The 15,389-nt window shown below is 39.3% G+C and overlaps 1 protein-coding gene and 1 pseudogene across 2 annotated transcripts in view; one reads left to right on the forward strand and one right to left on the reverse strand.

Moving 5' to 3' along the window:
- The window catches only part of ANK3 (ankyrin 3), a 366,464-nt gene that overhangs the window by 149,595 nt on the left and 201,480 nt on the right, over nt 1-15,389 (reverse strand). For both annotated transcript variants that reach the window (XM_070470691.1, XM_070470692.1), the window contains exons 15-18: nt 14,764-14,862; nt 14,395-14,493; nt 6,596-6,793; nt 1,637-1,735 (exon numbers count right to left, since the gene is read on the reverse strand). In XM_070470691.1, the coding sequence (XP_070326792.1) occupies nt 1,637-1,735; nt 6,596-6,793; nt 14,395-14,493; nt 14,764-14,862 (495 nt within the window). The remainder of the gene's footprint in view (nt 1-1,636; nt 1,736-6,595; nt 6,794-14,394; nt 14,494-14,763; nt 14,863-15,389) is intronic.
- Nucleotides 12,343-13,142, forward strand: LOC139035925 (large ribosomal subunit protein eL8 pseudogene; annotated as a pseudogene).

The raw sequence follows: 15,389 nt of genomic DNA on the forward strand, positions 1-15,389 counted from the left end.
AAGGAGCCATCAAGGACACGAGGCATTCAGAAATTGGAGTGTGGGGAGCTGCCTAGGTCACATCTAGGACTACCTTGAGAAGAGATCAATACACTTGCTTTACTCTTTTAACACAGAATTTAAAAAGCATAAAGGACATTGCCTTGGTCATATCTTTTTTGGGCAGTTTCTTTCTAATAGAACTAAATATAACTTGCAAAGATGTTCTAAATACACATGCTCTGTGTTTGCCTTAAGTTTTCAATTCTTGGATAATCAGGCTCCATCTGCACTTTATATTTTAGTACATACAGCCTCTTAGTCACTAGGCTTTGCATTTGTATTTAGCTGTATGTTTCTGTCCATTTTCTTAAACTTAAATATGTATGTTAAGTGAGGGTGGGGATTTTTTTTCTTGTACAGTTCCTCTATTTTCATTTGCTGATGGAGCTGTCGATTTTTCAACTTTGCTGTTAAATGCAATACTTTGTAAGAATGCACAAAATTACTGGCAGCAGTATTGTAATAACGTTTTATCTTTTGGAAGGCACAGTCTAAACCAAAACCCTAAACTCAAGGCTGTAAGTATGAATTTAATTCATACATGAGATCTATTTAAATATAAGAGTTGGAAAACTGCACCTGTTGATCACGAAGATAATGTTCTACTTCTGATAGAAATATCTCAACAAATATTTGCATGTATATGAATGGAATAAAATTCCATTGTTGGAGAAAGAAAAAGTATGGGTGGAGAAGTCACAGCCGTAGAGAGAACACTGTGCAAAGGGCGTAGTCTACTCAGGGCTGCTCCCTGTGCTTGTCCCATATATCCAGACTGATCCTGACATCAGCAATACCTTTTTACCTGGCTAATTCCCAGTGATCCATCTATATTGTTAATATCTTCAATATTTGTTCACACACCTCAGAATCAATCTATGTTATACCCCAAAATGTTCACATTCACAATACAGTATTTAGCAAGTATTCATGTTTGTGTCAAACATGTGACACCCAGAAAGAAAGAAAGAAGAGTTACATTTTGAAGTAGGTAAAACAGGTTTGATATGAAGAGTAACAAACTTAAGCACTGAAAAAAATGTTCAGAGAAAGATTAATATCAAGTCCTATCTTTGATGATGACACAAAATATGCACTTATCTTCTATGAGTCTGAAATTGTGGCGTTTTCTGAGATGAATGAGACATTTGTTTTTGAAAAGATAACTATTTTGGCTGAGAGAGATGGGGGAGGGGGGGCGAGGTGGGGGGTGGGGGGTGGGGGGTGGTTGCTAGCAATCAGACACACCATAAAGAATTTAGCAAGTGAGTAGCAATTGAGTAAAACTTAATGTAACCTCATCCAGAGACTATGCCTGAACAAAGTAAGGCCATCAGTTACTGACTAACAAATTTTTCTAAATGCATTTTTAAACTCAGTCATAAAAACTAAGAAAGGTATATGCTTTCACACTCCGACCTTGAAGGGTTGATATGCTGTAACAAAGGTTAATAAACTGTGTTAACACAGGAGGCATCAACATACAGCTACATATTCAGGCCATGAAAGGTAAAAGTGCATGGGACACCATAAACAGTGGCTTTGGTGTCCCTTGTACAGATATGCTCTGGATGGACACAATCTTTTTGCGTACCTTTGTCTGGGCGTCCACATGTGCCCCCTGGTTTACAAGGACTTCGGCCACATTCACTCTGTCTTCTTGAGCAGCCAAATGGAGTGGGGCCAGGCCACTCTGCAAAATATCAAAGTGGTCATCTTACATGAGGGATGGATGACATACAAGCATATTAGAGAAACAATTTATGACTTCAAGAAGAGTGAACCTAGAATTTTTATGTTAAAAAAATTTATAGAGTAAGTTTATATATTAGCATGTTTCAACACTGTTACCTGCAGGCTTACTGAAAAATTTCAAACATCCTCAAAAGCGGAGGGAATAGGCTGAACCTTGTGTACTGATCACAGGTGCAGCAATTATCAAGTTTTTACTCTGCTTGCTTCATCCAACCCTACTTCCTGTATGTTCTTTTCTTTGCAGAAGTATTTTAAAGCAAATTCCAGACATTATATCATTTTCCTCTTACGTACTTCAGTGTTCACTTTTTTTAAAAAAAAGAGATTTTTAAAACTCACATTATGCAAGAGTTTTATTGCATTATTAGTGATACTAGCTTCAGCAAAAATTAAAATAAAAATTGTTTATAAACTGTTACTGACATATGATGATAACATTTTCTACATTAAATATTAAAATCCAAGGCTGGAAAACATTTTCTGTATGTTGCTTCTGGGTAGGAAAGATGGTCTGTGAAATGTAATATGAAGTCTATTTCATGAGAATTTCAAGATCATTTTATGAGACTGGGTATTTGAAATGGACTCTACCACAGAATGGACAGGCTATGTTATTGGCCATTATTCCAATGGCCAAGAAAAAAATCACTAAGACTGTATTCTGGCTTAGAGATCTTCTGTAGCTGCATTTTTTTCATAAATAACATTTAAGAGAAAGTAAGCTGGTGTAAGTGCTTTCAGATTCTTTTCTTTCATCCATAATGAGCACAGAAGTTACTGTCTTTTTTTTTCCCCCTGAAACACCTCACCAGACAAGATCTGCTGGCACACATTTTAAATATAAATTTAAAAAAATTATTTGATTGCACCTTGGAGCATGTGGGATCTTGGTTTCCCAACTAGGGATCAAACCCATGCCCACTGCAGTGGAAGCTCAGAGTCTTAACCACTGTAACGCCAGGGAAGTCCCAGAGGTTAATGTCTTAAGTCCTGGAGGCCTTCTTTCTCCTCCACCAGCATCTGTGCAGCAAGACCATCAGCCTGTCCCATTTGTCAGGGGAAAGGAGAGAGCCAAATGCAGCATCAGGAAGGGCACACGACATGATTTATTTAAGGGCTGCTATTCTATCAAACACATGCCAGGACTCAGGAAGAGTCATTCACTCCAGACTTTCTGATGCTGTTTACAGACTTTCGGAAGAAGCTCACCCAAACCGAATAAAGAGGAAATAGAAAAAGGAGGAGTGGTGCCTTCACTTAAAATCCAAGAAAAATAAGCCTGGGGCCAAAACTGGCACCACCCAAACACTGACATAATCATAGGACAATGTTCCACGCTCCACTTTAGAGGCAACAGATATTTTCAGCCATAACATTTTGTGAAAGTGTCACAACCCCCCCTCTGCTGAGTGGTTTTCAGCATGGCCGGGGAAGGTATTCTGGCCTGTGCTCTACCCTCTCCTGTTTCCCCATGTATGTTCATGCTGCCCCGGGGATGAGCCACTCCACCTTTGGCACAGAGTCACCTCCAGCTTTCCAGGGCTTCTCTCCCTCTCCCTTCATCTCGAAAAGGGCCTCATTGTTACTATTTATATGCAAACCCTCTACGTGCTCACTTCTATTGAGAGCATCATAATCCCACATTTAAACTCTTTTCTGGTCTGTCTTCCTCAAACCACTGTGAGCCTGTTGAGGCAACTACTGTACCTTTAATGTATAGCCAAGGATTAAAGGATCTACATAGTAGCATTTAATCCATCTACGAATTAAGTCAGAGGAAAAAGCAAACAGCTTTTGATAAAATAGGATAAATTAAACAAAGAAAGATCATTTTTATATTCATGATTTTTTCAATGAGATGGTTCAAACAGCCCTGTTTGAGTTCAGAAGTTATCTGTTAATCTTTTATTGAGTTTTGACCACAGCTCATTTTTTAAATGGCGTTTGTTAAAAATAATACATTTTATTTTAAATAAAATAAACTTGGGATAGCAATAGCTTCGTTTCATAGTCTATTAGCTGTGTAAGGAAGTACAGCTACTTGTGGTCTTCAAAATTCATGTGGGAAAACGTCAAAAGCAAAATGGAATCCAATTAAACAGTAGCACTTCAGCAGGAACTTAAGTTCATGGCTCCTTTTGCTTAAAATCTGAGAACTGCTGGTGAATAGTAAGAAAAGAAGTAAGTGAAAACAATTGAGTGTTTAGTTCAATGTAACTTTTCACAAAAGCTAAATCTTTTAATATTCATATTTTTAAAGATTTTTTTGACATGCACCACTTTTAAAGTCTTTATTGAATTTGTTACAGTATTGCTTCTGTTTTATGTTTTAGATTTTCACTCATGAGGCTTGTGGGATCTTAGGTCCCCAACCAGGCATCAAACCTGGACCCCCTGCAGTGAAAAGCAAAGTCTCAACCAATGGACTGTCAGAGAAGTCCCTCAATATTCACTGTTAAGCAAGGAAATAAAGTCTAGTGTGAAATGGGGAGGTAGGATGAGGAAAGTGGGGTGGAGGGACAATAACTGATGTCCAAAACTTTGGAAACTCAAGAAAAACAGACAGAAAGCCTGTCAGAATTCTTCTTGAGTAATAGAATCCTATTGATTCTCTCCTTTCACACCATAACTTACACTTGATACAGAAAATGATGAGAAAGGACGCAAAGACTTACAAATACTTTTGTATTAGACCATTTCTAGGAATTGTGAAGCTCTTAAAAGTTCTGTAAGTACCATGTGCTGATGGAAAACCAGAAAATTTCCTTGGTGATATATTGCTTAGGTAGACTTTATTCAGGAAAGTGGTTGGACACTTCCAGGTTTCCTTGGTTTACTATGTCTTTTGGACCTCAGAATTCCCTTGCTAATGTTCAGTCTACCAAAGTAGACACTGAGGAATTCTTTCTAAAGTATTCTCAGTCTAAATTTTTTTTTAAATGGTTTTAAGGTGAATTCAAGGCCATATATATATATGTGTGTGTGTGTGTGTGTATATATATATATACAACAAGTTGGCTAAAGGAATTTAAAAAGAAAAAAAAGTTAGTTACACTATATGTTGGTGTCAAACCTATGGAAAATGTTCACTTGTAAACTAATCACTTCAGGCCTATATTGTCTCTGGGAGAGTTAATAAGATAATATTCTGGGCTTCTAAGAAAACATATACTAATGGATACCAGAAGGCACTTCAATTTGAGAACGCCAGGTCCTCCATCTCATTAAGACAAGTAGAATTTTGCAACAAACTATTATAAATCTGGTTTGTGCATTAGTATATGAACCTTAGAAATTCAACAGCTCAAACAAACCCTGATTTTAATGACTATTTGAAATTGCTTTGTGATTCCCATTAATGCTGGGACACATATCCCAAAAGAAAGGTTTAAAAAGAAAGATACAAGAAAAGAAAATCAGTAAACCAGGAGAAAAAAAAAAAAGAAAATTGTGTTGGTTCTGCAATGATCATAAAGTATTTTCAAGATACTAAAAGTGAGTATTTTCTTACGTATGTCTTTTCATTTATAAAATTTGTTAAATCACCTTGGTGATTAAGATTAGTGCATAACCTTTCCCCCAAACTGTAAAAAGACTAAAATTAAGACAATTATTCTTTTTCTACTTAGAAGAAGGTACTAAATATTATCTCAGTTCACCTTCATGACATTTCTAGGAAGTAAATATCGTGGGCATTGTTTATTACAGGACAGAACTAAGGCTCAGAGAGGTCACATGACTTGTCCAATCAAGTTATACATCAAGTAGAAGTCAGATTTAGGATTTATACCCAGGAGATTCAAAGCCTTCACGATTACAAAGTATAGGCCACATATATTAAAATATTAAAACTCCTTATGACTTGTTGCCATAAAACTACTGTTATATTGAAACTCTCCTCCAATATCTGAGCTATGACTGAGAAATGTCACAGCTGTGCCGTCACCATCCTGTAGAGGAGAAGCTAAATTTCAGGGAGTTTGGATTATTGGGTATTTGGGGGAACTCTTGCAGATTTCTGTTTTATCTGAATACTTAAGAACATGGGTCTGGAATTCTGGGTAAATCTCAGACTCAGGTATTAATAAGCAGGTCAACAAAACCAAATTCTCTGATAACACAGTGAGATGCTGTAACCTCATTCCTGCTAATTGTGGGCTGGATTTTTCACAAACCTTTTTACTAACCAAGGAGAGTCAAATGCAAGGGTGTGGGAGTCTAAAGACTTTGAGGAACAGAGACTTAAAGGGTTGCCTGGAACTGCCAATTTGCCTAAAAACATTAACTTTTTGATCTACTGAATAAAAGAGCTACTCTAAATTTCTGTTACTAAAATGAACTTTCTGAAGGCAGACCTGCTCCTAATTTCTCTTTGTAACCTAAGACTTAAAACTAGGACAAGCAAGGAGTAGGTACCCCTCAAATGTTTCACCTTACAACTTGTAATTTATAACTTATAGCTTCTTATTTACTGTGTCCTGGTGAGGTCACAATGTTGCCCATTGACTTATAAAAAAAACTTCACATTATTAGAAAAATTTTATGGACTTCATTTTCATGGCTATAGCATATATACTCACCTACATGACTTTGCAATTACTGACTTAGCATTCTCTTATTGTTTAAAGACATTTTTTTCAAGTTTTTCCTATGATAAATAACATTTTGGTAAATATCTTTGCGCATACTACACTTTCCACATTCTATTTGACTTGAATTTTTCATGACTTCTTAGTGATCTTTCTGGAAGTGAGGTTTCATTGCATGATATGCTTTGCAGAGAGAAAAAAAAGGTTACCTTATTGCTCAAGTTCACATTAGCATTTCTGCTGAGGAGCAGTGATACCATGTCCACATGTCCTTCCTGAGCTGCAAGATGGACAGAAGCAATTCCTTGCCGGGTAACTGCATTTGCATCAGCACCATATTCCAGCAGAGTTGTTGCTATGTCCATCTGGTTCTTTTTGGCAGCAATGTGCAGAGGTGTATAACCATTCTGTCAACAGAAATCACTTGGTCACATGTCCAATCACAAGATAAAAATGTGTGCATTGCATTTTCAAATAGTATGTTTCCCTTTCTAATGATTTTCTTTGACCATTTAAAAAATCATGATCGAGGAAGCAATCACTGAGAATCAAGAGTGTTATTAATGTAGTTCCCTTGTGTTGCCCACATATCTAAATAGGGAAAACATTCTACAGACAGTTTAGTTCAAGAGTCAAAGAACCAGTGGTTTTATAAATGGGAGATGGCAATCCCTCACACAGACAGTATGAGGTGCTCAATAATTATTTGCCTTATGTATCAACGACAGAAAAACCCAACTAGAAAACAAATGGTGCCCCTGTAGCAGGGGCCATTATCCTACCTTTAAAATCCCTTCAATAGTCTATTGCTTACATGTTGAAATTTTTTATTTTTACAGTAGACAAGATACTGTAGTCTCCTCCCATTTGCCCCTCTGAGGCCTCCTTTATGAAACTCCAGTTTCTACATCATGCTTCAGATGTTTTGGTCCACAAAACAACATGTGGCTCCTGGTTCTGTCTTGCCTTACCCTACCAAGGATTCTTTTCTCCAACACAACATGCCCTTGGGGCCAAAATCTTTCAGTTGAAAGTTCAGCTCAAGGGTCACACCCCCATGAAGTGCTTCACCTCCCCTTCCCCTCTTACACCTGCCCCCCAACTTCACTGACTCCAGTCTAAATCCTGGATATATTTAGTGTCATTCTTCTTCATGCATCTATCTCCTTCTACTAAAATGCAAATTTGTTGAGAGCAAGTGTTGTTCCAAACTTGTTTTTGTATCTCCAGTGCCTGGCGGTGACTGGCAAATCCTTTGACTTGAGTCAAGTTGATTAGAGCTTTCAAAACACCTTGGGCTCCTCTCCTGGTTGATCCCTGTTGCTCAGAGGTGGAAGGAACCAAAATTCCTTTGCCAAATTGTTCACAAGCTGACTCAAGAGCCCTGAGAGTCCTCTGTCCTAATAAAGAAAGGTCCCCAGCCTTATGGAATGCTCCTGCCTCTCGGTCATTGAAGAGAAATGGAAGATTACATTTTGACACAGGCCTGAATCTTATTATATAAAACATGCCAATGAAAAATTAGAATGATATTTTTTTTTTTTTTTGGTATAGACAAGAGGATTTAGAGAAAGAAAACAGAAAAAGAAAAAAAGAATAATTGGAACTTATACAATATAAAGAGAATTTCTATTTGAGAATATGATCCAAACCTGGACAACAGATCAGTCAGAATCTTTCCAAGCCACATGGACGGTTCAGAAACAACTCAGAGGGCAGTGGGAGCTGCTGGATCACTGGTTGGCTAGCCTACTATAATTAACCCTCATATTTACGTCATTGGTTTCTTCTAGTGTGACAGCATTTTTCACTTGACAAACATTCTTTCTATAATCAACTGTAGAAGATTTAGGCTGTTGGATATCAACTGATATCAACCAGGAAGTGGAAATGCCACTTCCAGACTCTTTTGAAACCAACCTCTGCCAAGCGGGATGGATGGGTCAGGGTAGAAGATCTTATACCCTATTTTTAGTTTTGACCTCTTGCCATCTGGAAACCCCAGCTGACCTGAGAAGCATTTGGCCCTCTGCTCAGACACACCCTAAAGAGCTCGTCTTCAGAGCCAAACACAGAGCTCTGGCCTGAGCCCAGCTCTACCGTGAGTGACAGGAAGGGGTGAGCTGTTTGACTACCCTCCCCGCCCCTGAAGAAAAGGGAAAATTCACAAAGCAGGGCTAGGAAACTTCATAATTCAAGATTCTAACACTAGTTAACTAGAGTGGTAAGCACAGATAAAGTCAGAGTCCAGCTTCCAACCAGGCATCTTATCTCTTTTTGCTTTTGCTACTGACATAACCTTCAAGTTCAGTAACTGCTTCACTTCTACTGGTAAGTCAGCATCCTCTGAGATTGTGACAATCCTCTTGATTACTTTTGACTCCACCAAAAAAGAAAAAAAAAATCATATGCTCTTAAATAAAACAGAGAGGCTCTGGTGTCTCTGTAATGTACACCAATTCTAGACAAGCTATTCATTATTACTGAGGGGTTTATCCTGAGCTCCTTATTGGAGATACAAACAAAAGTATAAAGCAAGGGAAAAACAATTCAGGGTATTATTTTAGAATGGATAGTTCATCTCAGAAAGACTTAAGAAATATTTCAAATGATAAACGAGTTATTAATCTTGAGATCTATAATAAAAATTTCTAAATTCCTTAAGCTCTTTTATAATTTCTAGAAACAAAGGTTTCTTATTTGTCATACTAAAGGAGACAAATACATTTATCAGAAGAGAAATAAAACAGTGGGGGATTGAACTAAAGAATAATCTTAATACTTTTTCCTTCTTGATGCAGAGGACAAAGTGCATGCCATGTATCCTTTTGCATTTCAAGATAAAAACAAGGGCAAATGTAAAGATAAATTATAAGCAAAGTAACATATTTAGTGCCGCTGCTGCTGCTGCTTAGTCACTTCAGTCATTCGGACTCTCTGCGACCCCATGGACTCTCTCCAGGAGGATTTTCCAAGCATGAATACTACAGAGGGTGCTTTATATATTCCCCCCAAATTTTCACAACCTCTACTGATCCATGTCGGTAGTAATACTGTACATTTTATGAAAGAGAAATCTCACCAATAGTAAGTTACAGCTCACTAGACCTTCCACAATCTGTGTCTAGGTTACACCTGAACTCAAGCCAATCCTCTTTCCAGCACAATGTCCTGCCTCGGGAAATAGATCTGGATAAAATGGATTAGAGGAACCAATCTAGTTTTTCAGCACCCTCCTTTGTCCTCCATTACCTAAAGTCACATTGTGTTTCTAGGACATGTATAAGTAAGAAAATATGTCAGCAATTTTATAAAAGAAAGGGCAAAAAGAACACATCATATTCTCTAAAAACCAAGGATGTAAACTGTGGAAGTTTCATGGAAGTCACCACTGTCATATCCATCTGCATGATTGGCTCTGTTGAGTTTTTGTCCCTCCCTCCTCAGCAATGCTTAAATTCAGAAATGCTGTAGCCTCCCTAATGGCGGCTATTTACCTCCCCTATATCCATTCTCCCTCCTTCCTTAATAAAATAACTTTTGCTGTGTGCCCAGCTGAAAACTACATTTCCCAGCTTCCCTTGCAGAAAGAAGTAGCCTAGGAAACGTAAGGAGAAATGTGGAGCTACTGAGAATGCCCTGTAGTCTGTCTTTACTGCCTTTTGCTTGAAAGGGGGACCTGGCAGCATGAGTGACAATATCTGGAAGACAGACCCCAAAAAAGAATCAAATTGAAGAATCTTCAACCCTCTGAAAACTCTGAACCAGCATCAATAATTGCCTCCCTCCAGACTGTATATGACAAAAGAAAAATAGAACCTCATCAGTTTAAACCACTGTAGCTAGGTCTTTTTTTCTAGCAAGTGAACCAAATCCTAACTGATAGAACTGGCTTTTACTCAGGATCAAAGTCTAGAAAAACCTTCAGAACCGGATCACTGTCTCAGAAAGTAGGGATGGTTGGACAAGCAAAAAAGATGGCATTTCAGAGACTCTCATGGCTATGGGAAAGAATGAATGTCCTATTGGGAAAGCCTGTGCTCAGCTGACTATAAAAGATATGCCTAAGGCTAAAGGCTGTTAGAAGGAATGAAAGAACTGTTTTTCTACTCTTTGTTAAAGATATTGTGCAGATAGGGAAACATGAAGTCTTGATGGACAAACACAAAGCTGGAAATCAACTGGAAATAGAATATATCAACTATTGACCTGTTTAAGAGTTACTTGTGGATGGAAAGATGGGATGGGGCTCATTTTGCTTTAGTTATTACTTAGGCCTTCTGTCAATTCTAAACTGATTAGCACTAGTTGTGACAAAATTATTTCTCTCATGTGGGGAATGAATAGCTTACTTATTAATTATTTACTGGTTGCCTACCACAAACCTGAGGGTATTTAAAAGAAAAATGGCCAAGGTTCAAAAACTTATGAAAATAAAAAAGTGAAATAGATAGCCATCAAATTTCATTGCAAATTTTTCTCATTTTAAAAATTGTGGTAAAATATATGTTACATAAAACTTACCATTGTAACCATTTTTAAGTGTACAGTCAAGGGCATTAAGTACATTCACGTTGTTCTCTGTTCACTATCACTATCCATCTCGAAACTGAAACTCCACCCACTAAACACTAACTCCCCAGTCCTTCCTCTACTCAGCCCCTGGCAACCAGCATTCTACTTTCTGTTTTTACATGAAATCATACAGTGTTTTGACGTGTCTGGCTTATTTCACTCAGCGTATCTCTGAGGCTTCCTTGTGTAAAGAATCCGCCTGCGAATGCAGGAGATGTGGGTTCGATCCCTGGGTCGGGAAGACACCCTAGAGGAGGACATGGAAACCCACTCCAGTATTCTTACCTAGGAAATACCATGCACAGAGGAGCCTGGTGGACTACAGTCCCTGGGGTTGCAAAGAGTCAGGCATGACTTAGTGGCTAAACAACAACAATATCTCTGATGTTCATTCATGTTGCAGCATGTGTCAGAATTCCCTTCCTTCTTAACACTGAATAACATTCCATTGCATGTATATACATTTTGTTTAACCATTTATCCTACCATGGACACTTGGATGCTTCTACCTTTTGGCTACTGTGAATAATGCTGCTTTTCATGGCTTTAAATTCAGGGTTAAAAATTATGGAGAAAAGCCACTCAAATGAAAAGAAGTTTGGGGGCTAGATTTTGAATTGTAGGGTTCACTGGGTACAATTCTGAAGAGGATGGGGCAAGAGATGACTGAGAATTACAGGAAAAGAAGTTCTGAAGAGAAATACTTGACAAAGATTGCATTTGGAGAAATGGAGAAAACATGTGAATACTTTCTTTCTGAAAGTACCCAAAGTAATCTAGTTCTTTGGTTTGTGTGCACAAGAGATGTGATCTAAACACTCAGTTTAAAGGAGAACACTATAGCTGCCCCCAATAGAAGAGCATAACAAATATAAAAAGCCTGAAGGATGCTAAACATTCCTTCAACCAACAGTATTTAGGAAAAGAATGGGACAGCTTTTAAATTGTGGTTCATATCATTCTAGTGTTCTCTGATCATAGCCATCTGCTCAGAACCAGTGAAATTAAAAGATCCTACTCCTTGGAAGAAAAGCTATGACAAACCTAGACAGCATACTAAAAAGCAGAGACAGTACTTTGCCAATAAAGATCCATATAGTCAAAGTTATGGTTTTTCCAGTAGTCATGTACAGATGTGAGAGATGGACCATACTGAAGGCTGAGCGCCAAAGAATAGATGCTTTTGAACTGTGTGGTGTTGGAGAAGACTTTTGAGAGTCCCTTGGACTGTAAGGAGATCAAACTAGTCAATCCTAAAGGAAATCAGTCCTGAATATTCATTGGAAGGACTGATGCCGAAGCTGAAACTTCAATAGTTTGGCCACCCAATGTGAAGAGTTGACTCATTAGAAAAGACCCTGCTGTACGCCAGCTCTTCAAGATGCTGAAGGGAAAGAAGGCCAAGGGGAAGAAGGTGGCCCGGCCCCGGCCGTGGTGAAGAAGCAGTAGGCCAAGAAGGTGGTCAACCCCCTGTTCGAGAAGAGGCCCAAGAATTTTGGCATTGGACAGGACATCCAACCCAAGAGGGACCTCACCCGTTTTGTCAAATGGCCCCGCTACATCCGGCTGCAGCAGCAAAGGGCTATTCTCTATAAGCAGCTGAAAGTGCCTCCTGCAATTAAGCAATTCACCCAGGCCTTGGACCGACAAACAGCTACTCAACTGCTTAAGCTGGCCCACAAGTACAGACCAGAGACAAAGCAAGAGAAGAAGCAGAGGCTGCTGGCTGGAGCTAAGAAGAAAGCCGCCGGCAAAGGCGACATCCCCACCAAGAGGCCACCTGTCCTTAGAGCAGAGGTCAACACTGTCACCACCCTGGTGGAGAACAAGAAGGCTCAGCTGGTGGCGATCGCTCATGATGTGGATCCCATCGAGCTCGTGGTCTTCCTGCCTGCCCTGTGCTGCAAGATGGGGGTTCCCTACTGCATCATCAAGGGCAAGGCCCGGCTGGGGCGCCTGGTCCACAGGAAGACATGCACCACTGTAGCCTTCACACAAGTCAACTCGGAGGACAAGAGTGCCCTGGCTAAGCTGGTGGAAGCCATCAGAACCAATTACAATGACAGATACGATGAGATCCGTCGTTACTGGGGAGGCAATGTCCTGGGGCCGAGGTCAGTGGCTCGCACCGCCAAGCTGTAAAAGGCTAAGGCCAAAGAACTGGCCACCAAGCTGGGCTAAGTGTACACTATTGAGTTTTCTGTATATAAAAGTAATAAAAAAGCTTCTTCAGCTGGTATCAAAGAAAAAAAGAAAGAAAGAAAAGACCCTGATGCTGGGAAAGATTGAAAGCAGGAGGAGAAGGGGACAACAGAGGATGAGATGGTTGGATGGCATCTCCGACTCAATGGATGTGAGTTTGAGAAAACTCTGGGAGATGGTGAAGAACAGGGAAGCCTGGCGTGCTGCAGTCCATGGGGTCACAAAGAGTTGGACATGACTGAGCAACGGAACAACAACTACTATATTCAGTTCAGTTCAGTCGCTCAGTCATGTCCGACTCTTTGTGACCCCATGGACTGCAGCACGCCAGGCCTCCCTGTCCATCACCAACTCTGGGAATTTACTCAAACTCTTGTCCATTGAGTCGGTGATGCCATCCAATCATGTCATCCTCTGTCATCCCCTTCTTCTCCTGCCCTCAAACTATATTAACCTATCTTTAAACAAACTTTTTATGATTTGCCTCTCAAATTAGAATATCAGAGTCATAAGAAAGCCATTCACTATGAGTATCTCTTTAATGAGAAATCTCTGTTGTCTACTGGTAAAAAATGACTTAACACTAAGAATAAAGATGCTCTAACTGTATAGCATAGGGTTCTATATTTAATATCTGGTGATGAACTTAATGGAAAAGAATATGAGAAAGAATGTATACATCTATATAACTGAATCACTTTGCTGCATGCACAGCAGAAATTAACACAGCATTGTAAATCAACTATATTTCAATAAAATCAATTGAAAAAAGAATAAAGATTCTCCTTAGCAATAATAACAACACATAAGCAAAACCTCCCAACTTATTAAACACACAAAAACCACTCAAAGGCAATGTTTTATGGCCAGAAAATATAACACATATTTTATAACTTTGACAAATGAGAACTTTCTTACTCCCTCCAGCTGTATTTATGTTTTTAATCTGGCTAAAGAGGACTTCACCTTTTTTTCCTGAATTTTCCCCAGGCTCTAGAATGTCCTAGATTTGCAAGGAGTATCAATGGACAAGAAAATATTTATTGAGCATCTACCACATGAGTTGACTAAATAGCTGAAGGCATAGATTTCCTAAGGCTGCTTATATTCCCATGATCTTCCAGTGGTGCCTAAACCAGGGGGGTGCTCCACATGAAGCCAAAGTAAATATACATAAAGAGACTGGAGGACACTGCTCATCAGTCTCCTCATGCTGTTGAATGACAGGTACCTTTGCAGCCGCGTGGGGTGAGGCTCCTTGGTCCAGAAGCAGAAGAGCCACTTTCTGATTATCATAATGTGCAGCTACATGCAGTGGAGTTAGTCCGCTCTGAAAACACGTGCAGAAACAACAAGTGTCAAAGTGACTTAACATCAGAGGCCTAGATTTAGGAGATGGGATTAGATTGGATACAATACAAGGTGTAATTTACATTCCAGTTTCAACAATACTTGGACCTCCTATTTCTGGTTGTTTTTCATCCTATGAAGCTTAAGTGTGGATTAGTTAACAATTTAGGTGGCTGTCAGTGAATATGAGGAAGCGCTTGTGTGGTTATCATGGGAGTGGCCTGTTACATGTCGGCTGATGATCTCATACCTTCCCAGCAGCATCTGGAGATGCACTTTTCTGTAGCAGGAGATTGGCTACTTCAAGTTTCCCATATTTTGCTGCCACATGAAGGGGAGTAAATCCTTTCTGAAAAGAGAACCATAATAATAACATAAGCATAAGAGAAACATAAAAACAGTAACAATAGAAATGATACAGAGGCATCACTTTTCTGGAACTGATGCGTTATTCTAATGGTGAAGAGCAGTGCAGCCTATATTTAAGGATCAAGACTGGTAGACAACAGTGAAAGAGTCTCCTTTTCAACGAAGATGAGCAGGATATTTAAGCTTTCTCTCTCTGCTGGCTCAGCCACAACGAGACACTAATCTTGGTACTCCTTAGGTATCTGACAAGGATGAATTTGGAAAGATGGAGCTGGGGCTTATTCAAGGGCCACTTGGGGATTTCATCTTGTGGGAAGAATAGGTTGCAGGGTCCAAGCCTAGTTTGGATTTGGAGGGCTTGGAAAAATCCAGGGCAAGTCTGAACCTCCCATAATCTCACATCACCAGAAGAGAGCCTCTCTTCACCCTTTTCTCTATTTCTGCATCTATATATTAATACATGTCTGAAGATACGGCCCAGTCCTTGCATGTAGGAGTCAGAGGTTC

Source organism: Odocoileus virginianus, chromosome 7 (assembly GCF_023699985.2).
Source record: "Odocoileus virginianus isolate 20LAN1187 ecotype Illinois chromosome 7, Ovbor_1.2, whole genome shotgun sequence".
Classification (NCBI taxonomy): Eukaryota; Metazoa; Chordata; class Mammalia; order Artiodactyla; family Cervidae; genus Odocoileus; species Odocoileus virginianus.